The sequence below is a fragment of the Struthio camelus genome, chromosome 5 (assembly GCF_040807025.1).
Source record: "Struthio camelus isolate bStrCam1 chromosome 5, bStrCam1.hap1, whole genome shotgun sequence".
In the NCBI taxonomy this organism is placed as follows: domain Eukaryota; kingdom Metazoa; phylum Chordata; class Aves; order Struthioniformes; family Struthionidae; genus Struthio; species Struthio camelus.
The window spans coordinates 46,127,608-46,151,442 of NC_090946.1; the positions used below are offsets into that span (position 1 = coordinate 46,127,608).

The following is a 23,835-nucleotide window of genomic DNA, read 5'->3' on the forward strand; positions in this document are numbered from 1 at the left end:
AATTATAAAGGCAAAATAATCAATGCTCTAGTCTTACCTTGAAGAACAAAGCCCGATTTCTCAATAGTGTAGAAAAAAGTGGAAAATGGAGCAACAGGGGATTTAGCAACCAGGATCTGCAAAGCAAACAAACTATATGTAAGCACATATACCTATAACATACTGATCACAACTCAGATCTGTGAAATAACTTCAGTGGATTTAACTTCCAGAAGTAGTAAAGCATACCACAGAGGAATAACATGGTAGTTATTGAACTAGCCCTTCCACTTCTGAGCAGTAGAGATCTTCTCATAAGCATGTACAGAACATGCTACAAATCTGAAAGGATTCACAGGTGCTAAAAAATGTACCATCCTGAAAACAGTATGCTTTGCCTGTCTTATTAGCATTCTGTTAAGCCTAATCGTTCCTGCTGATTTACAGAACGGTTGAGGTTGGAAGAGAACTGTGGAGATCATCTAGTCCAAATCCCCTCCTCTAGCAGGGTCATCTAGAGCACATTGCACAGGATCGTGTCCAGGCGGGTTTTGAATATCTCCAGCGAAGGAGACTCCACAAGCTCTCTGGGCAACCTGTGCCAGTGCTCCGTCACCCTCACAGGAAAGAAGTTTTTCCTCAGGTTCAGATGGAACTGCCTGTGTTTCAGTTTGTGCCTGTTGCCTCTTGTCCTGTCGCTGGGCACCACGGAGAAGAGAGTGGCCTCATCCTCTTGACACCCTCCCTTCAGATACTTGTACGCATTGATGAGATTCCCCCCTCAGTCTTCTCTTCTCCAGGCTGCACAGGCCCAGCTCTCGCAGCCTTTCTTCAGAGGAGAGATGCTCCAGGCCCCTCACCCTCTTTGTAGCCCTCCGCTGGACTCTCTCCAGTCGCGCCATGTCTCTCTTGTACTGGGGGGGAGCCCAGAATTGGACACAGTACTCCAGGTGAGGCCTCCCCAGGGCTGAGTAGAGGCGGACCTCGACCTCCCTCGACCTGCTGGTAACACTCTTCCTCATGCAACCCCAGGATACCATAGGCCTTCTTGGCCACAAGGGCACAAGTGCTGACTCATGGTTAACTTGTTGTCCACCAGGGCTCCCAGGTCCTTCTCGGCAGAGCTGCTTTCCAGCAGGCCAGCCCCCAGCCTGGACTGGGGCATGGGGTTCTTCCTCCCTAGGTGCGGGAGCCTGCACTTGCCTTTGTTGAACTTCAGGAGGTTCCTCTCCGCCCAGCTCTCCAGCCTGCCCAGGTCCCTCTGAATGGCAGCACAGCCTTCTGGTGTGTCAGCCACTCCTCCCAGTTTAGGATCATCAGCAAACTTGCTGAGGGTGCGCACTCTGTGCCTTCATCCAGGCCATCGAGGAATATATTGAACAAGACTGGGCCCAGGACTGACCCCCGGGGGACATTGCTAGCTACAGGCCTCCAACTAGACTTCATACCACTGACCACAACCCTCGGAGCTCTGCCATTCAGCCAGTTCTCAATCCACCTCACTGTCACACTTCTGAGCTTGCCTACGAGGATGTGATGGGAGACAGCGTCAAAAGCCTTGCTGAAGTTCAGACAGACAACAGCCACTGCTCTCCCCTCATCTACCCATTGTACAGGCTTTCAGATTGGTCAAGCATGATTTCCCTTTGGTGAATCCAGGCTGACTACTCCTGATCACCACCTTCTCCTCCACATGCTTAGAGATGGCATCCAGGATGAGCTGTTCCATCACCTTTCCAGGGATGGAGGTGAGGCTTACTGCTCTGTAGGTCCCTGGGTTCTCCTTCTTGCCCTTTGGGAAGACTACAGAGGCATTAGCTTTCTTCCAGGCCTCAGGCACCTCTCCTGTTCTCCATGTCTTTTCAAAGATGATGGAGAGTGGCCTAGCAATGACGTCTGCCAGCTCCCTCAGCGCTCGTCGGTGCATCCCATCAGGGCCCATGGACCTGTGGATATCAAGTTTGCACAAATGATCTCCAACTCGATCCTCCTCCACCAAGGGAAAGTCTTCCTTTCTCCAGACTTTCTCCCTGCTCTCCAGGCTCTGGGATTCCTCAGGGCTGGCCCAAGCAGTAAAGGCTGAAGCAAAGAAGGCATTCAGTATCTCTGCCTTCTCTGTATCCTTCATCATCAGGGCCGCTGCCCCATCCAGTAGCAGGCCCACATCTTCCCTAGTCTTCCTTTTGTAGCCAATGTATTTAAAGAACCCCTTCTTGCTGTCCTTGACATCCCTTGCCAAATTAAACCCCAAATGGGTCTTGGCCTTCCTTGTCGCATCCCTGCAATAGTCAGACAACACCCCTACGTTCCTCCCAAGTGGCATGTCCTTGCTTCCACCTCTTGTACACTTCCTGCTTATGTTTTGAGTTTTGTCAGGAGTTCCTTGCTCATCCATGCACGTCTCCTGCCCACTTTGCTGGACTTCTGGTTCAGGCAGCTGCACTCAGAAAGGAGACAGTTTTGAGCAAAACCCTAACTGCTACTGTCTAACACAGTTTTAAACTCCATTAGCAGTTCCACAAGTGTGCCCCTTGGCTTCTCTGAGAATGCCACCTGACCTTTTGTCCCATCCCCTTGAAATAGTGTGGTCTATCTCTGGGTCACCCACAACAGGGAAAGTAACATGTCATTGCAATTAATCAACCTATGTGGATGCCTTCTTTTGCAAAACTAGCAATGACTGAGTCAAGTTTTGTTCTAGAATCCTGTACTTGGAGTTTTTAAAATAAGAACTGAAATTCCCTGAAGGTTTATAGAGCAATTTAATTTAGCTTGGCATTCTGTTATGCTGGCCCCTTATGGTCAGGTCAGAGATATTCCAAGCTCTCTGTGTCTACCACAGAGGGACCATGCATTATGGAAGATGAACTGCAGCAAAGCTCTGGGAACAAAGAAATCGGCTTCTTATCAAGGTATGGGACACAGAACCCACAGCGCCAGTCAAACCAGCACAGATGTGTGAGGCTTTATTGTTTGTCTGTTTTTGCTGAGGACTGTTCTCTCAAAGCTTGAGTCAAAATAACCCTCGTTCTATCCCTTACATGAACGCAGTACTCTAATAATAAATGTAACAAGCTCTGCCTACAGTGTGATCTGCACAAATGCTGCTCTAATGATTCCCATGTGGACCCTGCAGAAGACATTGACAGTAGCGGCTGAAATTGAGACCGCTGCTACTCTTCCTCCAGAATAGATCTGCTGAAAAATGCTGAAAAAATTTCCCTGCTCACCTCCTCAACAGTTAAAAAAGGGCAGGAACTGAAAACCGGTCCTCTCAGCCACGCGTTTCAGAGCAGCGTTCCCATCCCCACAGTGCCTGCTCACACTCTCTGCCCAGGCTGCTCTCCCACAGCATGTGCTGATCCTTTCCAGGGCTCTGCTCTAAACACAGCACTATCACAGAGCCCATGTCTTAACTGCTCAGGAAACGTGCCAGGCCTTCCTACTTCCTTTGTTTCAACGTATAGGTTTCATTCAGCCCCAGCAGTAAAGCCTTCCTAGCAGCACATTTGAGAACCATCACACATCTCAGTGTTTAAATTTCCAAAGCCTTGTGAGATGCCACAGCTTCTCAACCCAGGCTACAGCAGCTCTCTCTCAGACGCATCCAAATACAGATTGCTTAGAACCACAGATAGTAACAACCTTATTTTTAGAGATATGGTGTCCCAACAGATCCTGCTGATTTCAAGCAGAGTAAAAAATACCCATTATTCCCAAAGGTCAGGCCCTAATTCAGCAAAACATTCAAGCATACGTCAGGGTTGTTGCATATGAATTTTGGTTAGACGTGTCTGCTAAATGATTACCAGGAAAATAGTAAACAGTTTTTATTAGAGTCAAGACTCTATACAGACAAATTAGGAAGTTCATGCTCATCAAAAGTATTCAGACTTCACTGCAAACTCAGGTAGACAATATTGAATCATTTCATACATACGGACACCTGGAACATTTATTCGTAAATATAAGATGAACAATATTAAGCAGTGGAAGTTTGAGTTCTCAAGTATACTTATGTAACAAGAGGATTTGGCAGCAAATTCTCCTGCAGAACCAAGGCATGTGCAACTTTCATTTAGCTCTTTAAAGGGTAATGCCTGTAGTAGGCAGACTTCATTTGTACTTTTAGTTTGCAGACAAGATCACACCATGGTAACTCTCATGAATCCACAGCTAGCTAAAAGTTTTATGGCTTTCAGAATTAACACCAAAATATAGTCTCCCTCCTTCTTCAGAGAGTAAAAATAAAGCAAGGCACAAAAAGACCACAAATACAGCCAGAGAACATCAGCCTAGTCCCAAATGTCAACGTTTTCCTTTCAGTCATATGAAGCTGGCAATACTGCCTCAGGATGTGATATAACCTTTCTGAACTGCTCCACGTAGGAAAACTGCAGTGCAAGCACTTTCCCCTCCTGCATGTTAATCATTGTTCTTACTGTAACCAACTCCTGCAGAAAGGAGACGCATGTCACATCACACGTCTGAGATGCACCCTGACAAAACCAGAATTCCTTTTCCTGTAATTATCCCCAGACAGTTCAGACCTTTGCACTTAAATGGAGGGAGAGAGAATCTGCAAGGAAGAAAGAAGAGTGCCTCCTTGTGCTTAGCAGGCTTGTGTTGCCTTGCAGTTACTTAAGCCTGAGAACGTTCTTATTCATGAGGGAGTGGATGGGGTGCAAAAATTGTACAAATGCTCAGCTACAAAGTCTCCTAGAACAGCTGGATGTTTCTATCAGAAAGCCTGAACAGAAACAGTTACAAATGTCATGTCTAAGGTCAAATTTTTGGCATTCTGTACAGTACTGTGCATATATATACACTAACCTACATATGCACATGCACTAGGCACAGTTGTACGTGCAAACCAATGAACATTCAAATAACCCTATGAACATTTTGTTACTGCATTTTTGTGTAGTTGCAACATGTGTATAACTAAGTATAGCAATGAAAAAAAAAATCACATCCTTTCAGCAGCACATCACAGGGCCCCTCTAAAAGGCTGTTCCACAGTTATGTCTGAGGCTCAGAATTTTTTGGTGAAACAGTAGGTCATGATATTCAAAGGTATTGCTTTACTTCAAATATTTGCTTAGTGAGAAAAATAACCGTTAAAGTATGATAGCAATATTTCAAAACAAGAAAGACTAAACAGGATTTTTTACAACATTAAACTCTACATTAACAGAAATTGAAAAAAAAAAAGGATTTAGATTTGTTTTCCAAGCAAAGAGAGAACATGGTGAAAGATGGCTGCAAACAATCTTCTGGACAGAACAGCCAATGCAGAGTAGATTCTTATACATGTACAAGGAACTTAGAAAACACAGCAGGAAATACAGATCAAAAAAGAACATGATGTTTTAGAAGTCAAAAAGTGGAAGTATGAAACAAAGATTACCAAAAATCAAGGTAATGTTGATCTTGGAAAGGATATTAACAATATCAAAAAGGAAATAAGAATTGGAGCTATAATGGAATGAGACTGGGATAGTGATTAAGCATATTCTAGATACAAGTGAAGAAACAATCAGTTTTCAACAAGCAGGAGGATGCTGAAAAAGAGGAGGAAAAGCAAGGCAGATAATGGGAACAAGCATATGGATATAGAAATAACAACTGAAGTGGAAACAAAACTCCTAGAGCTTAGTGCATTCAGTAGAAAACAGATAATCTCCATGCAAAAATGCTGAAAGAACCAGAATGTAAATTTAGGTCTGACAGGTAGCATTTGTCATACATCTGTGAAATTACAGATAATGCAACATAACTGAGGAATAGCAAGTGAAGTACTCAAATGAAAGAGAAAGAAAAGGGTAAGCCAGTGAAAAGAAGCCAGTAATCTGATCTTAACATCGTGCAGGGCTGTAGAAGAAATGTTGAGCTTTTGACAGTGCTAAATGGGAATTGATAATGAAGAAAATGAGGATAAGCACAGAAACTGTAAGACAAAAGGAGAAACAATCAGTTATTGAAAAGAAAACACCTCCCAGATACCTCAGTAGTTCACAAGGTGACTAACCCACAGTGGGAGGTAGCCAGGGCAAAGGCATATCTGATTGTCCAGTGCACTACCACACACTTCTGGCAAAAACAGGGATACATTAGTGCAACTGTACAAGACACTGGCAAGCTTGCATTGGGAATACTGTGTACAGTTCAGGTCATTCATGAACTCAGACTGCATGAGCTGGGCTCTATACTGATCCAGAGAACGGAGCACTTATCTGAGAGGCCACTGGAAAAAATTAGCTCAATAAATCTAGTAGAATGAATGCTGACTGCGGTCTATATGTGCAAGTGACCAGAGCAGGGGGTATTAGAGAATGGAACAGGACAAAAAGAAAAGAGCTTCTTAAGCCAAAACACAACACTGGCACAGGGAAAACCTGTAGCTATGAACATGGAAATTTGAAAGTTTACAACCATCAGTACAGTGAGATTCTGGGACAGCTTTCAACTCAAAGCAACAAGGCTCAAAAAAAAAAGTCTCTGTTTTTAGGATTCTGAATAATATATTAATGAAAGGGATAACTGGTAGCACCTGTGGTGCGCTCCATGCTCAATGACGTCTCTTAAAATCCTATGTGCATCTTAAGAACCATTCAAGCCCTGCCATCTTTTATGCTGACAGAACTGACAGAATTGGAAAAATATATATTAACAATGTCTCTTGATGGTCTGTACGTAACTAAGGATTTGGGGGGGGTCAAGGAATTAAAGGAGAAAAAAAAAGTTGATTGTGGACATTCCAATACAGAATTCATACTAAAGTCTTCTCATCTCTGTCTTCCAGTGAGCACCTCTTTCTCTCCATAAAATTCCAAGCAACTGCCTAAGGACGCAGGGAGCACAAAGAGGCTTCCAGTATAATGCAGAAGCAGACAGTTCTGACAGAACAGACTTTTCTAAAACTCACATACATTTAACTACATTTGTTGTTGCAATTTTAAATCAGTCCCAGCCAAAATCTGGAAAGAGTACAGAAAGATTTATTATCTGAACCTGGATCTGAATCTAAATTCTTTGTAAAGAGACTAGCTTGTGTAACAAGCTGAAATAGAAACCTGTTTCTACAACCTTAATCTCCCAGACTGAGATTAAGAACCTACTAGATTTGCAGTCCAACATAAAGGAGCAATTTCCTTGGTTCATTTTTGGCCTCATGAAGAGAAAAGAATATACAATTCCACTAATCTTCCTGACATACTTAAAGGATTCATTGCTTTCTTTCCTATACAAGTATGTGAAAAACCACACCTTTTACGACGAGCATTATTCAATCAAGGAATCAGAGACGAAATCCAGGCCTCAACAGAAATGTTTCCAGTCGATTTCAATGCAGGCAAAATTTCACCAGAAGGTGAAAGGACTCTACATTCTGAGATGAGCAAGTAGCAATGGTCAATAATAATCCAAGGAAGCTAACAGGCACTTAGATTAGTGAAATGATTTTTTAAATGGTGACGTGAACAGAAAATAGACATAAAAAAAAAGGACGAAGCTGTACTGAGTCTTTCTAATTTGGATTATCCATGAGCTTCTGGAACAGACTATAAAAAGCAGATGCAATTATTCTTACACAACTGTCCTACTGAAGTGGGAATGATAGAGAGGGATGAGAAAAGTAAAAAATCAAACCTATTTTAAGTTTTGCAAAGTCCTAACTCTACAAAATCATCAAATCTTAGTTTCATTGCTTTCCCTTTAGCATCACGTTTCATCTCAAGAGGTTTGTAATAATTATTTATTATTTAACAGCAATATGGAATAAACATTAAACAACTGAAAAGTGATTCCTGCCATGAGGCACTTTAAGCACACAAAGGTACTACGGAAGAGAAAATATATCACCTCGATGAAAAGTGAACAGAAACTGGATAGATGCCATTAGATTAGATAAAGCAAGATAAATGGGTGACAGGCAGAACAGTTGAGAAACAAAAGGCTTAGAGAGAATTGATGATGACAGCAGAAAAACTGTGTATTAAAGTTTGTTTTTTTAATTAGGGAAGGTATTTTTATTAATACAGTTTATTGTTTATAGGCTTTATGGAAGAGATGCATCACAGAAATTGACTGCAAAAGCTCAGCAGAAAATACTAATTAGTGGGACAACATCCCAAGTCAATAACAAGGAATGTGATGAATTGGAAAATGGACTGGATGGAGTTTCAAATGTAACCTGATATCCAGAAATCAAGTCAGTGCCCTGCCAAAAAAAGTAAAGAAGATGAAGGGGACAGGTTCTTATATTAAATTAGTTATCAAAATGACATTCAGTTGAACTACCAAGAGGTGAAATAACCAAGAAGAGTTTGAGTGAGTTATGAGTTCTCAGCTGGTAAAGTACTAAAATTTCATCATGAAAAACTAGTGATTTTAACTGAAGTAATGGACTAAGATTTTTTAACGAAACATTTGATAAAAACAGCAGTATTAACATTTAGTATGTTGTTTCCATTTAGACTAGAAAGGCAACCAGACTCGTCCTCAGTTTGGCTGTGACTATTACAAGGAATCATGTGGCCTAGATCCTTGCAATGGCTGAGGAACATGAGTGGAGCCATCTTCAGCTTCTTTTAAAGTGTATCAGCTGCTTTTCCTCAGTGAAGAGATTCTTCTTTTCTCATTTCTTTCTGTGTTAATATTTTCCCTAGATTTCCTTTTCTGCTATACTTACCTTTTGTATTCTTGGAGAGTGGAAGGCTATGCAAATGACAAAATATATATATGTGCACTGTAAAGGACTGTAATGAATGACAAAACTACATCTGCAACCAATACACATTTTAGAATTCAGATCTATTGACAAACTACCAAATACATTAGATGTGTGAGAGGAATCTTTGGCTCCTGCTACTATAGCTGCCCTTATTGAAATGATGTTGGCTTCCTGGGATATTTTGCTAATTTTATATTGCTGTTCTGTTGCAGAAAACAATCACTGCTAATAGTTCATGGGTTTCAGCAGAACTCTTCAATTATATTACATTAGCGTGGAAGAGCATAGCCAAGAATTGCAAGGGAAACCTACACAATCGGCAGTGTCACTCAACAGGGAAAAGATTATCTCTAAAGGTTCAGTTAGCCTCACTTACTAGTAAAATCAGTGCTAAGCTAAACAAATCTTTCCCCTGATTGTGCCAAATGTCTGGAGTGGACAATCTTCATGCCAGAATTTCCCTTCTTATTGTAGATTAGAAAGGTTGTTTTTTCAGCTGCAGTAGAACCCAGGAAAAAGCCAGTAAGAAAAACAATTAAGTTGATTTTGCATCAAATATCCCAGCAGACTTCAAAACTGTTTTTTCTCCCCTCCCTTCTCGTTCTTCTTGGGCCCTACTTGCTATTTTAAAACCAAACGTGCAGGAGTTTGATATATTCTAGAAATGAAAGCAGCAGTTCTTACTTTGCAGATCATTTACTTCTAAGCAGGAATCATGATCCAGGTCCCACGGCCTGCTCTCATACCCAGTTCCACAGCTTATGCTGCCTCCAGCCCACCAGAAAGGTGCCTGGGGAGGCAATCAGCAGTTCCCTAATAGGTGCTAACTCCACAGTAGCTCCAAGGCCTCCCAGCAGCAGTATACCAGCTCTTTCCTGCTCCCTCTTCACATAAAAACATCCTTCAGATCAAGAGGATGGCTTTTTACCAGGTGGGAGAAAAAATGCATCTTGTTTTCTGCCAGGTCTCACCAAAACACTAGTGTCTCTTTAGACCTTGGAGCTCTCTCAGAGACTTTAGTCTCCCAGCAGGTTCTGATTTACCTCAGGGGATATTTGTTCCTTAGCATAAGAACAAAAAAAAACCCTAATTCTTCACCTCCAGTGTTCTAGTGAAAGAAAGCAGCTTAAGTATCCTGCATCTATGTCCCTAGCTTGCAGGAAATACCCATAAATAATTTAGTGATCCCCCACTAAGAATTACAGGAATTTTGATTCAATACTTTATCTGTAGATTTTCAAAGGCTTTACAACAGTGGGGAAAAATATCCCTACTATGCATTCGGGTAAGTTGAAGGTCAGAAATTAAACGTCTTCCTAATGATTGTACAGCATGTATCAGTACTAAAATCTGAATAAGACTTTTGGTTTGACTTCATCAGTGACTTTCATTTTCATATGGAGATGACTGCAAAGATGATCCCATGGCTCACATTTTCTTCAAAACCCCTTGCAAGGAAAAGCTCTCTATGTACTGATTTCCTCTTTTCAAGCTGAAGAAAGCAGTGGCACTGTCTGCACTGTATGCTATGCACAAGCTGAAGGCTTCTGCATGGTTTCTTTCATTGTCATTATAAAAGGCTGTGGACAGGCAGGCTGTTCAATGATTGGAAATGAAAGAAGAGAAACAGACAGGTGAGAGAAAGCGGATATATACAGTCTTCCTTCAGCCCACCTAATCATCTAGACCCCGCACATACATACTCCCTGGTGAAACAAACCTGCTGGATTGGGAATGGGTAAAGGTTAAGAAGTCCTGAGCACCTGGGAGCAAACAGTGAAAGATAGGGCTACAAATGTGCCACAGTACTCAGAACAGCTGTGGAGTCCCTCCTACTTTCAAACAGGTAAAACAACAAATCACAATTTGGATTGTTTTCTTAGAAAAAAATCATGCTTCATTTATGCCATGCACAGCACTTGAGAGATACGGCTCTGTAAAACCCAGTTCTTTGGAAAGTGTTTCATCAAGACCAGGGTTAATGGGCCACAAGTCAATAAAACTCTTTATAGAGCAATTTAAATGGATTGGATCTCTCCTTCCCCCACAAGAAAATCCTGTCCAGAGGAAACTGTTTAGGAATGAGTTTCCTTTCTACTATTTTATAGAAAAGCAACAATGGCAGCTAACAGCATTTTATGAGAAGCATTCCATAAATTCAAACCAATTAGTGCAGAAAAAAAGGCAAGTAGCATTTGTGTGTATACCCTAAAATGTCCTTTCAGCACACATTTGGAAACAACAGCAAAATGAACAGACTCAAAAGGTAGCAGACTATCCTGCTCTTGTTTCACCTCCAGAAACCTAGCAGCATGTCTGTTTATTTTCCTTTAGTGCAATGCAAGTAGACTATATTACACATGCAAATTCCACATATTAAAAAAACTTTATTAAGATTGCAAAGTCAAGTGGTCCCTAGCTCTCATCTTGAGGAGAAATAGGGGGAGAAATGCAGATGCACTTAACACAGTTTTGCAGGGGAAACAGCAATAATGGACAAGGGTTTGAATAAGAAAATTAATGAAGAGAAAGCCTGAGGGAAAACACGAGATAGATTCAGCAAGGGATAAAGAAGTCAACCAAATCTCTTACATTAACAAAAGTTATGTAACAAAAATATGCCCAGCCAAATTCTGTCAAATTACTTTTGTTTTCAAGATTCAGGTGTTAGTGTTCATGGGAAGCAGAGATTCTGAAATATTTAAAACAATCTCTAGAAATCATGGACCTGTGCAATATGAGCCAAACTTCAGGTAAATCACTTCTGCTTGCTTGTTTTGTCTTACCGTTAACTTTTAGGGTAACGGTATGCTCTTTTGAGTAACTCTAAGTAGATCACTTATCTTGCCTCACTGTGCCCCACTCTCACCTCAGGAGTGGCTAATTAATATTAATTGATTTTACATTGTTATATTTCTTATGTGAAATCAATAAAGCTGCTTATATCTCTAAGTTCTGACTAACATTTATGCTAAGCATATGCTCCTCATCTACTGTTGGGCTTCTTGGCCTATCTGCACTATTTATGATACAGTAAAAGCTTACAGAAGTACCAGGAATTCCTTACATGAGCCTGAAAGAGGGGAGATGGTGGTCTTGTGCATGGTGACAGAGAAAATGGGTGATGACTTGAGAATAAAGGTAAGGAGATAGTGCTGTTGATTACTTATTTAGCGCCACGAGAACAGCGGAAGTACAAGAGAGACGAAAGCATTTTTATACTACTTTTGACTTGCCTTTTCTGAAGCAGTCACTTCATCCCAGTAGGCCTTGTTTGGAGCACAGTGGTTTTTTGGCTGTCTGCTTTATCATAAGAGGCCACAGCAGTAGACAGTGACTCTATTAGCTCTGTTCAGCCAGAAATTCTTCCCTGAACAGAAGCCAGTTCAGTTGGTCAGGTATTAGAAAGGTGGACAGATGACTGAAAATCTGACTCAGAGAGACAATGTGCCAAGGAGGCTGAAAGAAGATGAGATTCTGCTTTGCAACATCAGATACAACAGCACGTTCAGGAGATGGCATCAGAATCCAAGCTCCGAACACTTAACCCATTTGATAACAATTGTAGTAAATACTCTCAATAGCTATGTACAAAACAGGACTTTTTACTACCAAAAAAAAAGTTCTCAGAGCAGTTTGTTAGTGCAGTACTTCTTATAGTAATGAATAACAGTCACAGGCAATGACTCCAATAAAAATAAACCATCATTGCACGCACATGTGGCTAGGCTTACTCCCAAAGGAGACATTCAATACTTGCAAAGGAAAGAAATGGAAGGAAAACAAACATAAGGAGATAGAAATGAAAACTGAGACTCTTTTAAGAATGGAGGAGAAGCAGAGGAGCGGGCAAGTCCAGGAAAGAGGACACTTTTTGAATGTCATGTCCTGCTGTACCTGGCTTTTTCAGTTCTTGCCTCTAAAGAGCAATACATGCATAAAGGACTTTTTCTTACTGCATAATGCCAGAACCTGGGAATCAGGATTCACGAGCTCTCTTCCTAGCTCCGCCACTGTCTCATTGAGTGATTACATGAAAATCACATAACATTCCCTCACACTAGTCCAAACTCAGGTATGGAGACAGACATCTTTAGCAACTTCACTGTGTTAAATTTTCTGCCAGGTAGGCAAAGCTCCAGAGATACCCTGCTTTTCCCTGTACAAAGGATCAAACAGCAGCTCTGCTATCTGTTTTTCTAAACATTCAGGGCGGTCAACTCCTTCCCCCCTCATAAAAGCAGAACAAAGGCACGTGTTTTGGTTGTGACATTCTCCTCTATCTTCAAATGATTTCTAGTACTTATTGCCTATACAGAGGAAGCTGTTATCAGATACTCATGTCTGGAGATAAACTATTCACATTTTCTAGGTCTTGAATCTATCTTACCCAGGTAACTACTGGCAAAGGATGACCAGTCTGCATAATGGATTCAACATTCAACGTTGGATTTCCAATGAGGGAGCTTAGCATGAAGTATTTGCTGCCATCTAACACGGTTTTAGCTTCAGGCACTGTAATGAGGAGCTCTGAATATTCCTGGACTCGGTAAACATAACTTCAATGGAAGGAAACCAGCAAAACCTCAAATGAAAATCAAAGACAATCACACACAACAAAAATAAAGCTTTCCAAGGAAAACTGTCATGATGTGTTCCAGAGGAATGATTGTCCTGAATGCAACAGGCCAACTGATTATTTTGCTTAGCTGTCCTCTACCAGATTGTGGACAGAGTCCTGATCTATCTTAGTCAGAATGTCTTTTTCCTGCCTGATATATTCAAGGATTCACAATACGAACTACTCATATTAAGGGAACTGCTCATAGTATCGGGTAAACATTGGGATAGTTATAGTTTTAATTGGAGAAGAAAATCAAATCCAAAATGTTGATCCAAACTGTGTCTGAACTGCAACAATCTCACCTTGGAACTGCACAAAAGCAGATTGTCTCTACTACACTTCCACTTAAGCCAGAGAGACTAAGCAAATAGCCTCATCTTACCTTTATACTCCACATGCCAGTCCCTTCTGGAGTCCCAGTGTAGGCCCAGGTGTAAGTTCCCCCATGTGAAATACAGGGTATGAGGAATCAATCAACTGCTGACTGTTTATGTAACACCAGCCCCTGCGAAATACTTCTTCCCACAGTCACTTTCTGTCTCCCTGCCATACGCCTTATTCCCTACTTGGTAAACTGCATTTTGTCATCTTTTCTGTTTTCCAGTCTTTCCTAATTCTCCCAGTGGAGAGTCCTCTAGAGGCCAGGAAACTTCACAAAAGCTTGGCCATGACAATTTCCTATGCTATAATACTTCTGAAGCTCAAAGGCCTGGTAGTTGTCCAACATGAAGGGTAAATCAGGAGAAAAAGCTAGTAGCATTTACTAAGCAGGAAAGAGTACAGACAGACAGCATGTCCTGATTACCACAACGACATAGTACTAAGAAAAGGGATCAAGGAACGGCGTGGCTGGATATAGTTGGGTAACGTAAAGACAAACCCCTAGGGGCATGTTCCTATGTGGCAGTCGGTGGTCACTCATCAGACTTATGGCTCACCATATTAAGAAGAACAGAAAATCAAGTTTATGTAGCTTTTCAGAGCCTTCTATATTGTTCAGTCTGAGTTTGGTTCTAGAAACAAGAAAAGGGCTGAAGGATATGATTCTTATTTATGACACATATGGGAACATTGCCTTATCCCCAGGATCATGCATCCTGAATCAGGAAGAACTCCTGAGGGAGTGACAGTACAACAGCATCAGAGCAGTTCTCCTGAGAACATGCGGCGGAATATGCAGCAGATTTGCCTGGAAGAGGTGGTACCAGCTGAGAAAATAACAGAGAAGCCCAGCAGCTACCCACTTTCTCCTCCACTGAACTACATGCATGGATAGAGGCGCCACTCGCTCCTCTGTCCTTGTGGCTGAAGAACTGTGGATCCAAACATCATCCAGCCCTCATCACTGCACAGAGCAGAGCAGCTGGGTGTAATTCTTAAATACAGCATAACAAATATACATTTAAAAAACGAGTAATCAACATATGCATTGCCATCATTATTCATTGTTTTTATTGTTCTTCAGATCTCTATTAACCTTATTTACAAGAGTTTCAGTAACATATTGCTTACTTTATCTTCTACAGACGAAAAAAGTAGCTGCTGCATATTCAAGCCCTGAGCCCTGTTTCTAAGATGTCTCAAATCTTCATTCAGCTAATACTCTTTCCCTCTCACATACGATAGCATTTCACTTTCTTTTGGCTTTAAAGCTAAAAAAGTTAAAAATCATTGCTTACAAATTGAAAGAAAATTAATGCAGTGTAAAGGGCATCACAAGGGTGCTCTCCCTATCTCACATTCATCGTTTTTTGACATCAATAAAAACAATGATGTCCCTCATACTTTCTTGACGTAAAGCCACAGTCCTAAGTTCTCAAACTTGGGCCAAGAAGAAATGGGATTCAATCAAGTTTTAGACCACAGTATAAATATTTTCACCCACACTACTGGCTGCAAAAAGCTTTTGACATGAAACAAACAAAAACACTTTCCAACTTTTTTTTGTATATGTTCACTTTGTTCTGTTCCTAAAAGTAAAGTCCTTGGAGACAACCTAACACAACAATACTCCTAAATTCACACATGAGAGACAGTAATTTTATCTCATCTGAAGCCTCAGTAGAATATATTGTAGATCCCACTTGACATCACATAGTAAGGACAAGAGAAAAATGATACATACGGATGTAATGGGTGTACTTTGAACGTACTGTAATATTTTACAGAAGTTGGGAAAAGGTAATAGATTTAATTCAATATTTAATTTCAGTCTTTCGACATGACTCATTTTCTGCAGCAAAAAATTACTATGAGAGATTTTACCAAGGAAGTGGAAAACAATGTGTTAAAAGAAAACTTCATGGCATTATAAAAATCATCTGTGTTACTGAATGTACTACAGTTGAATAGTAGAGTACTGGAAAAGCTCCTCTCTAACAACCAACAAATGTTTAGGGAGACTTGGTTTAAGTTTTAGTGGTTCATCACCAATTAACACATTTTTCTTGATTGACTTTGTATTTCTGTTATCTAAAGTAAAGGCAAGCATGCTTTACTTCAGTGCATGGTAGAGACGAAAGCTAGACAGTCCTTTAGGACCTGCAACACTGCTTTAAAACCCATCAGATCTGGAATGTTGTGATGACAGTGTGCCCTAAAGAAGAATCAGCAGGTTAGTAAGCCCTTTTATGTTGGAGGAGAAACAGAAGCAAAGGTCAGATATCATGGTCATTCTTTTCACAGAATTACTGGGAGTTACATTTACAGCTCATAACCGTCGATATTCTCTTGCACGGTGATTGCATTTTAGAAATTCAGATTGGTCTGTGTGATGCACTAGGGAATATTTGTAAATTTGTAAATTTTTGAAAACTTAATTTGTTATGTTCAAAGGACAAAAATGTGGCCTTAGCAAAGAAAGTGCAAAACTGAAGGATAAAAAATTAGTGAAAAATAAATCTTTCCGCCTCTTTTTTCCACTGATGGCACCCTAAACACAACTTTTATTTATTACATTTCTTACAGTGAAGACTTTCTTTTCTGTATTTAATAACAATAAATTCAGATGAGTGAGAAATTCCTTGCATTTTCATGCTAATTTACACTCTATTTTCTCATTTTAGCCTGCTTAGTTATTTCAAATGAAGACTGAGATAGCCAATCTAAGGTCATCAGTGAAAAGTAAGACAAAATATATGAAGAAAGGAAAACAAACAAGTTTCCTCTTATTTTTAATAAGATTTGGACTAGATCCAGCAGGACGCATAAAAAGAAGTTGAGAAGGGATTAAGTGGCTTTCTAATTCCATCTGCAGCTTGGGAGGAATATGGATAGAGATTTTAGTACTATTATTAGATAAACAAATTCAGGCAGTAGAGAGACTAACTCCCCTGACATAAATTGGAGAACAAACACACAAGTTGGACCAGAATCATCAGCTTGCACAGTAAAATAGCAGCGCTGGCTCAGGTCTGATAAGGCTTTATTAGCTCAGATCTCCTGGACCACGGTCAGCTCTGTACAAGGCCAACTCAGGTGTCTTTGCATCCTAAACACCATAGCTTCCAGTTCAGCACTGTGGAGCATGTAGACATCCCAAAGCGGATTCCACAAAGCCAGTGCAGACCAGCAAGTAGTGTATTATCCATGTTTTTCCTTTATTTGGATTTATTGTAAACTTCCCCCACATTATCTTATCTAATAAAGAACTGATTTTACAGTAAATCTGCCTTTTATTTTTCAGTCAGGTATCTTTAAATGTTTCCACAATGTTGGCTTCACCTTAATGCGCTAGCATCCTTTCCATTTTTGATTGAGCAGATGTCTTTTAAAGTCACATTACATTTTTTCCAATGGTTATAGCAATCAGTTCAGGGAAAGGTAATAATGTGAAAATTATATATTTTACATCTTCTTGATGCAGTATGAAGGGTAGAAATGATAAAGAAGAGCTAGCTGGCTAGGCAGATCCTCAACATCAGAGTCCATTGAAAACCTCTGCTTTAGGGTGCGATCCATCTCAGGCAGTGGTATCTCAAAATTGTTTCTATTTCTTAAAGCTGGTCAGTAGTCTGTAATCAGTTTCTAAGCAATAGGAAGATTTCTTATTCGGTCTGTTTTTAGATCACAGCTAAAGGCACTGATACCATAGGAACTGCAAACAGAGACCAAAGATCAAAAAGTCTAGGCAAAACAAACCCCTCTAGATTAACTGATCATACCAATGGTAGATATACTGATAAGGCAGAAGAGAAGAAAATGTACTATTTTCTGTGCAGCCCTTCTCGAAAACTCACTCACTGGCTATCGCTCTCCTGGGCTGTCAATTTAGAAGGTTCAATGATATTAGATTCAAAAAAAACGAGCATCAATTCATGGTTAAAGTATAATATCTAGACACAAAAACTCCTTAAATATTCTCCCTTAAAACGTTTACAGCATCATGAAAGTTGTAATGCCTGAACATGACGATCACGTCTGATTCCTGCCTTTTCACAGAGGATGCAATTTTGCTTGCTGTATTCAGTATGTCAAAGCTGGCTTTGTTTTAAAAGTTTATCTGAGGTATCTGATTTTTACCAGTAATAGCTCAAACTTGTTGCCACATCAGTAAATATATTCTAGCACAGACCTTACCTAAGAAGAAAGTAAGCAGAAAAAGAAGAAAGCAGGAGAAAGTATTACTGAGGCAGGAAAACCTCAAAGTAGAAAAAAAATCATTTTGGAATTATAAATGGGCACATGCACACAGAAGGAGGACAGATACGAACCTTCACTACTACTGTTTTATAGACATTATTCTGACAGGAATACAAGACTGGAAGAGACTTCCTCTACTACTAAATCTTTCTTCTGCTTCTTACAAAGAGATTTGTTGTTTCTATCCTCCACTGGAAAATTACTACAGTACCACAGCTGCATGTTTGCTCCAAGCCAGAAAGGTGTGAGCCTCTTCCCGCTACAAGGCTTTGGCTTCTGGATCAGTGTACTACCTAGACCCAGCTAACAACATGAATTCTAACCAGTCTTGCTGCAGTAGCCTAAAACATCACCATCATGAGCTCTCTGACTGATCCATCTAATAAACTCACCTCAGCCATTTCACTTGAAGTCCAACACATCAGCTTAAATTACAGACCACAGTGATGTGTGCTAATGTGTTTCCTCTACATGAAAGTGGCAAAGCTGCCTTTGGCTGATTCTGCTGTGGGGACAAGAACCTGCAGCAGAGGCATGGGCTCAATGCCTGGTGATGGAAAGACACATTTGCGTCTGCTTCTTCAGGGCTCTTGGTTTTCTCTCCAAGTAGCATCTCCGTTCCCACAGTAATTCTATTATGCCTTCTTAGCACTCGTTTTATTTTAAACATAGCTACCTTAAACACTAACGTCCAGGCTATATACAACACTCCAAATGAGAACTCCCCAGTGCCTTTCTACAATGGTATTTTCCTTTTTTCTTTGAAAATATCTTGCCTCACCCACCCTAGGATAGCACTCACTCTTTTCATGATTGCCTTATCCTGTTGATTTAGTTGTCCTGTGATCAACTAAAACACTCAAGTATTATCTTCACCTCCAGCTTGTAAGCTCCTTATGTAAAGCAGAAACTCTTGTTTGTAATGTCTAATAGTATTATATTATTATCAACTTCATATTCCACTATATTCTTACTACTTAAGTTTATCCAATTTGTTCATAATGATATTCTGATCTCTTTCTCTATCAAGAACGTCTCCAAACTTTAAGTATAGTATATTCCAAGATGGACATAGCAGAACTTTTCTAAACAATAAACACTTACATGAGTTAGGGATTTTTGTTTGCTTGCTTTCAATTACAAGGAAAAGAAAAAAAAAAAGAATGCAGCAAAGGAGAGGAGGCAGAGGGATTTGTGACAGCATTCCAAGGATAAACAACTTTGGTCATTGCCACTCTGATGTTAGGAGTAATGACTCTTCAGACACTGATGAGAGAATCTGCCCTAGGTTAATTCCACTCTATTTTCGGGAGGAAGCTCACACCAAAGTCCAGCCAAAACCAGAAAAGTGATTCTACATGAGGAGGACGGGAATTTGTGTTCACTCCCTCTCCACAAATGGGCTTAAGCTTAGAAATGAAACATTTTTCAGACAGTTCAGACCAGAGCCTGAAAATCAAGTCTGGTTCTTTCTCTCTCCCATATTTTACGCTGTTTCAGTGAGCTGTAAATACAGAGTTTGTAAAAGGCATTGGATGAACAGCTTCACAGACTGAACTTCTCTATTTATCTTCAGAACAGATTTTGTTATAAGTAATCTTACCCCTCCTATCCTGACCTCTAAGTGGCTCCTAGTAAAGAACAGGAGACAGCAAAATTCTCAGAAATCAAAGGTGCACAATTATGCAATCAGATGAAGGCAAGAGGCCACTTTCACAGTTATGAAAGAGAAAAAACATAAAAATCAAAACAGTAGTGTCACTGTGACTATGTAGGTTTCAAGGAAACAATTCCCTCTTTTGTGGTTTTTTTTTTGGATAGAGGAAAAAAATATGGGGTTAATGATACTAGAAATGAAGATGCTGCATTAAATAATATGGAATATAAGGGCCTCGATAAGCATTTTACTTGTCTAAAAGCATAAATGGTAGCTCCTTGCTTTGTTGCAAAATATGTAATAGCATAACTTGGAACAGTTTTAATGTCTGCAAACAGGAGAGAGATAGGAATGCAAGGTGACTTCCAGGCCCTGGGCCTAAGAGACAGACAAAACACCTATGGTTTCAACAGAAACAGGAAAACAAGAAAGTGGAGAGGTTTTTGCAAGAAAACTCAGAACACAATCTCAGCTCTGTTAAGCTTACATTAATGGTGAACATTAACAAAGAAATGTTTATGACACACTAAGAAAAGAGATTCAGAAGATGAGAGAAGTCAGTAACATAGAGAATATACATAAAGCCAGTGCAGGAGGTAACTTAATTTAAAGAGAAAACTGGACAGAGAAGCAGGAGTGCCTTCACAACTGAGCAACTACATACTGTGAGGATGTACAAAGACTTCTTAAGTGCCTGAAAAATAGGCAGTAAAGGCTGAGTAAGATCAAGCTTAGTGGCACATAAATGGCAGGGAACAGATTCCAGCTCTATTCCCAGCTGCAAAGGATTTACTCTGGCAAGTTATTTATCCATGACTCAGTTTCCTCAGTTATGAGCACCTGGCAGGGGTGTTGCAGAGATCAGTCAGTGAATGTTTGCACAGTAATTTGAAAACATAGTGTACCATGAAGGGTGAACTCACAACCAGTGCAGGTTGGCAGCAACCGAAGAGGAAAGATGACTGGCCTGTGAAAAATAACTGGAATGCTGCCGTTCAGTCCCTACTGGAAAGCACCCCTATCAGTTTACTCTTCTGCTACCAGTCTCAGTAGAAAGAATCAGTATAATTTTATGAATGAATTTACCTCTCTACCTCAGAGATGTTCCTGCTTCTTTGTTTAGGATGCTTTGCATTACAGATCTCTGAGTTTGAAGTTTGCCCAGCTGCTGCTACCTCTTGTTTATCTGGTGTTAAAATAATCTTCATTAGGAAAAACTGCAAAGCTTATTAAAAAAAGGACAGAGAAATATATGAACTATTTAAAGGCTTCCTTCTGTTCTCCATTCTGTCAAGAGTCCTCTCATTTCTATTTAGATTTTCAGATACCATACTGACTAGTGTTATATGTATAAGTACCTGAGTAAATGGGTTCTTGTTCAAGATTAATGGAAGTAGTTTTCTCTGTATAAAGTGTCCTGTTAACAGGAGAGGGCCATAAATCCAGCCCCATTTAACACAGACAGGACTACAGTGATGTTTGTATTATATAACCATACCCCATAAGTCCATTAGGAAGGAACCTTACTGCAAACAGAGACATGAACAAACACACAAGTCAGAAAAGTGGTCTGATGACATTTCCGCTCTAGATACCAGTTACTGACCCTTTTCCTCTACTTTTTATAGCATCCTTTCATTTGGCACTTTTGCTGGTTTCAGTCTGTATCATATTGTGTCAACAATCATCTGTTTATGCTACAATTGCACAGTGTGTCCAAATTCATCTGTTCACATGCAACTAAGTTCATATTGCTGCTTACAGTTGTATATGATCTATGGGTAAGCAAAAGATTTTGGGTCTAGAGTCTTTTCAGTCAGAAGAAACTAATAAGCTACTTATTTATGTATTTTTAAAGGATGTGGTTTGTACACATGCATGGAAACTTGAGCACACAACAACCTTTCATCCCACTTTGATTCAAAAGATAGAAGGGATGAGGCAGAAGTCTCTGGAGTAGACTGTCTGTCCTACAAAAAAATCTTTTTTTTTCCCCCCATTACAAGGGTTTGCATAATTCCAATCTGTGTTCCTTCAGTCCTTCTGCATCTACTTTGACATTCAACAGCCAAAGGAGTGTCCTGCCACATAAAAAGCAAGAAAAATGGACAGTTAGTTGACATGGTAAGTCATTTTACCAATCCTTTGCTAATGGGATCTTTGATTCTGGTAAGAGTTAGAAGATGTCTAGTACCAATACTGCTGTACTGCACTGGCTGAACATCCTGGTCAGGACGCTGAAAATATGCCCTTACAATAAATGGAAAGACAGTAAGTAATTCCAGTAAATAACAAGACATTATTACTTACTTGCATAATCTGCTAAAGATACAGTATGCATCCCACATTACTGAATCTTCAGTTATAGTTTCCCCCAACAAAGGACATTCCCAGAAAGACACTGGTTATCACGCTTACGCAGAAAGGCCATACATACCAGGAACATTTCTTATGGAGCACACAGGGAAGTCAAAACAGCCATGTTCAGCCATGTCACAATATTTATGCCATTTGAAGCAGCAGGAGGAAGGAGAGAACACAGAAAATAACATGATTCTCAAAGAGATAAGAACTAAACAGATCAAGAAAAAATATTTCTTTCTTCTGCATAGGTTTTGTAAACAAGAATGAATTATTTTCTGTGACAAAGTAAGGGTGTTTCCTTTCCAGTTACATAGTTCTACAAAACCTAAAAATTTGGATAAAATAATCTCTTCTGAGGATCTCCAAAAATTGACACATAGGCTGGGTTAATCGGATTGTAAATCTGCTCAACCTATTCTGTGGCCTCTGAATAAATTTGCAGTATCTACAAATTACAGTATGGTGACATTCTTCAAAAGCAGTGCCCTCCATAATGCAGAATTTAATCTTACCTAACCCCCACCCCGCACTTTCCTACAACTAACCTACCTCCTTATATGACTCCCTACCACCATTCATCATCTTATTCTTTTTTTTAAATATCCCTCTGTGTTTTCATGGAACTGATCTTTCATATGATAGGTACATTACATAACTGACTAAGAACAGATACACAGCTATGATAGGCAACACTGTACATCATTTCCATTTTAAAATCCAACCTTCAGAAAAATGGAGGTACTATTTGTTTCCCATACCCAGTCACCTGGAATAGTCGCATCTCTTTTGTATCACTGCTTACTGGAGCTCATTATCCCCTATCACCTGCAGATTTTCTCATACCTTAAAATTTGAAAAACAGTACGGAACTATGTACATAATCTGCCTTCCTGTACTATGTACGTGATCCATGTAGCATATACAGGCACATTTTTCCAATACAGACTGAAGCCACTGAATAGCACGTCATTTGTCCTAATAATTCTGCTAAAAACCCACATGCAGAGTTTGCTTCTATTCTTGTTTTGGTTTATTGAAATTTCCTTTTCTGAACCTGCCCAAATCTAGCAACGCAGAGGGCAGAATGGAAACAAGAATACTTCCTGCCGCACACACAAATGTGTGCAACCTTCACACACCCTCAGTCACCTTCTTTGGCCAAACATTCATTTCAGTGCCCTGTTCTCTGTGGGCTTCCGGTTGCTACTCCTTGACAAAGATCGTGAGCTAGCTTCTTCTCCATTCCCTCCAAAATAGGTGAAGAGCTTTCTGTCTAACATTTCTCAATACTAGTAGCCACCTCTATCCTCATCTTTCTGGTTTGACTCCAAAACTGTTTAACACTACAAAAAGCATCTTTTCATTTTCATCACCTCTTCTTCTTAATCTCCATTTGCTTTAGTAAATCACTATAACTGTTACAAAATTAATAGAAGGAAGCTAAGCTGTACTGTTTGTATTTCATTTGTATTAGACGTTATTCCCTCCATCTTACAGTGATTTCAGTACGTGTTCTGCCAGGTTAGATTTCATTGCCTCTTTTCTCCTCCTAGTAAAATTACTATCTCATCAAAAATAATTAGAACCCTTTTTAATGAGGCCACAATCTTCCGTTATGTTCAAATGCTAAAAAGTTTGTTCCAAACTTCATTGTTGTCTTTGCTGCCCTACAGATTAAGGCGAAATTTAGAAAGTGCTAACTCCGCATAGTGTTTACTGTATTTCTTCCTCGCTCTGCTTGCCTTGTTTGTAATTGCTTTATTTTCTGTGGTTTATTTGCTTCACTTCCTTTTGACAGAGGAAAAAAAACCACCTAATGTTATATTTAAAATGGGA

The 23,835-nt window shown here is 40.0% G+C and overlaps 1 protein-coding gene across 15 annotated transcripts in view; it reads right to left on the reverse strand.

The window, feature by feature from the left end:
* Positions 1 to 23,835, reverse strand: part of RAD51B (RAD51 paralog B) — a 419,964-nt gene that overhangs the window by 136,473 nt on the left and 259,656 nt on the right. For 13 of the 15 annotated variants that reach the window (XR_011141499.1, XR_011141501.1, XR_011141498.1 and 10 more), the window contains one exon: positions 38 to 116. The exons of the other annotated variants lie outside the window; for them this stretch is intronic. Coding sequence is in view for 9 of the 13 variants with exons in the window: in XM_068946195.1 (XP_068802296.1) it covers positions 38 to 116 (79 nt within the window). In the remaining 4 variants the exon portion in view is untranslated. The remainder of the gene's footprint in view (positions 1 to 37; positions 117 to 23,835) is intronic. 15 annotated transcript variants of the gene reach the window in all.